Source organism: Cyprinodon variegatus, unplaced genomic scaffold (genome assembly GCF_000732505.1).
Source record: "Cyprinodon variegatus isolate N-32 unplaced genomic scaffold, C_variegatus-1.0 Scaffold387, whole genome shotgun sequence".
In the NCBI taxonomy this organism is placed as follows: Eukaryota; Metazoa; Chordata; class Actinopteri; order Cyprinodontiformes; family Cyprinodontidae; genus Cyprinodon; species Cyprinodon variegatus.
The window spans coordinates 104,021-106,366 of NW_015150840.1; the positions used below are offsets into that span (position 1 = coordinate 104,021).

Below are 2,346 nucleotides of genomic sequence, written 5' to 3' on the forward strand. Positions count from 1 at the left end.
AAGCATCCAGGCGATTCCCAGGATCGCCCCATAACAGAACTAGAAACACAAACCTGTCTGTAAGTAAACACAGATAAGATTTACCTCCTAAAAATATAAATCATGTAACGCTTACATCATGCTTTGACCATTTTAATTCGTATTTCGCACAAAGCAGACTTTTACTTTGCCGCCGTGTCTCACTTCCTGTCTAACTTATAACATTCCTGTAAAATCCCTGCTTAGGTTGACCAACATAGACCTCTGGTCTGATCGCCAGCAGCAACTTCAACCTGTTAGAATCGCTAAAGCTTCTCATACAAATTCGTTTTTGTTACAAATACAGATGTAGTGAATGCTGCAATTTTTCTGGCTTCATTTCAGCTATGGCTTTATTCTTGACACTCTGCATTCTGCATGCCACACTTTTCAGATTGTTCTAAAAATATGCTTAAAAGTGTTGAAGTTTTAGGTTGTAACAGCAAAGAAAGTCATAAGAAGCTATAAATAAAACCAGATTTCAGACGATCGTTCCACTCTCACCCTCCATGTCGGCGTGCAGCCAGAAGATGCAAGGGTCCGGGTACCTGAGGGGCCCCCCCAGCCCGTCACCTCCCTGCCTCTGCTCCTCCAGCCAGTGGCTGTGAGGGACACCCGTGTCCTTGTGAATTTGCAGGCTTCTGTAGATAAAGCAGGAAATCAGGCTGTGAGATTCTTTTCTCTTCTATATAAAGTCTCTCTAAGCAAAGTGAGATTAGCAGAGTTAACCGCCCATTCATCCATTAAATGAAAACCTCCAGCTCCCTTTTTGAGTTACAAATTAATCATGCGGTTCAAGTTGTGTGAATCCTGATGACCGCCATAGTTGAAATGCACCCAAGGACACATGGAGAAATAAATAAGAGCCAAAGAAGAAACAGATTGAGATGCTAAGCACATCTTTTTGTAGTCATGCCCGGCTGGACTCTGAGGTTAGGAGGAAAAGATGATGCGTGTCAGCTCCAGGCTGAATAAAGGACAGGGCAACCTAACCTGCTCACATAAAACACCACTGCTCCTGCTGCTACCCATCAAGCTGTGCTAGTGAGAGAAAGCTGGTGTATAGCTGACAGGCCCGGGGGGGGCGGTGGGGGGGGACCATCTCCTCAGGGCATCTCTAGACGGAGGAACAAATGATATAATCTGAGCTTTAATCATGAGATCTGAAATAGAAAATAGCAAACTGGTGTAAAGCCGCTTCAGGTGCGTTTCGTCAAGGTTTTACCTTCTGCATGAAAACAGGAGGTGTTTTTCTGGGTTATTATTCAAACTAAAAGGCAGCTGTCAGATTAGATTTTTTTTCACAAGTGCATACTGTGTGCATTGTTCAGATAAAACCAGATTTTTACCAAAGAAAAATACACTTTACCTTTTCATCTACAGCAGGGGTAATCAATTAAAAATCAGTGGGGTCCGAATAAAGAAAATCAACAACCGGTAAAGGTCCAGAGACATTTTTATTATAATCTGATACTTTAAACAGAATTTAAAACTGTTCAAGTTATACATTAAATTTTTAAATAAAATTTTTTTTTTCCATTTTAAACTCTAAAGTATTGTTTGAAGTAAAGAACAACAATTGTTCAGTTTGGTATATAGACAATTTCCTGACTCACTATTTTTATAAAACACCTGAACTGACCGTTTTGTTTTCTTCTTTGTTTTCTGTCTTAATGAGAGCAGTGGGCTTTATGCTGCCCTGTAAGGCTTTAAACCCTGAGTTTAAATGGAGACAAAGCCATTCTCAAGCACATATCAAGGAGCTCATTTTGGATCCATGTTTATTTTTGATTCTGTTGATGGTGGAGAATCCTGCTCCACAGCAGCAGGTTGAGCCAAACATCCTCTAAATGTGCAGGGTCATCTTTGAGCACACCATTTTACTTTTCTTTCACCAGTTCACCGCAGTTCTTCCAGCAGTCCACACTTTGTCTGCTATCTTTTCTCATCATCTTCTCCTTCTTTCCCATCGCCCGGCGTTCCACAGGTTTGCCTGCTGTGTCTAAAAGTAGCAGCAGCAGCAACCCTGACTGACAGCAGCTCATTGGCTAATTTGGATCATGAGCCTGGTCCCGGACGCTCTGGAGGGCTTTACCATACAAACAGGAGACGTGGCGCAATTGACGTCTAGACACTGTCATCGGACATTAGGGATAGAACAATTTTTGAAAACTGTCCGAACTGTTCGGTTCGTGTGTGTTTTGTTCGGTTCATGCGCTGCTCCTTTTTCTCATAGACGAAGCGTTTACACTCCAGAGCAGAAGGTGGCGGTACTGCGACCAAAGCCAACCACCAGTAGTAAACAAGAAGAAACGAAGCAGCGTAGCC

At 42.4% G+C, this 2,346-nt stretch overlaps 1 protein-coding gene across 1 annotated transcript in view; it reads right to left on the reverse strand.

Annotated features, from left to right (window-relative positions):
- The window catches only part of trit1 (tRNA isopentenyltransferase 1), a 57,639-nt gene that overhangs the window by 27,748 nt on the left and 27,545 nt on the right, over positions 1-2,346 (reverse strand). The window contains exon 5 of the mRNA XM_015387162.1: positions 523-659. Coding sequence (XP_015242648.1) covers positions 523-659 — 137 coding nt within the window. The remainder of the gene's footprint in view (positions 1-522; positions 660-2,346) is intronic.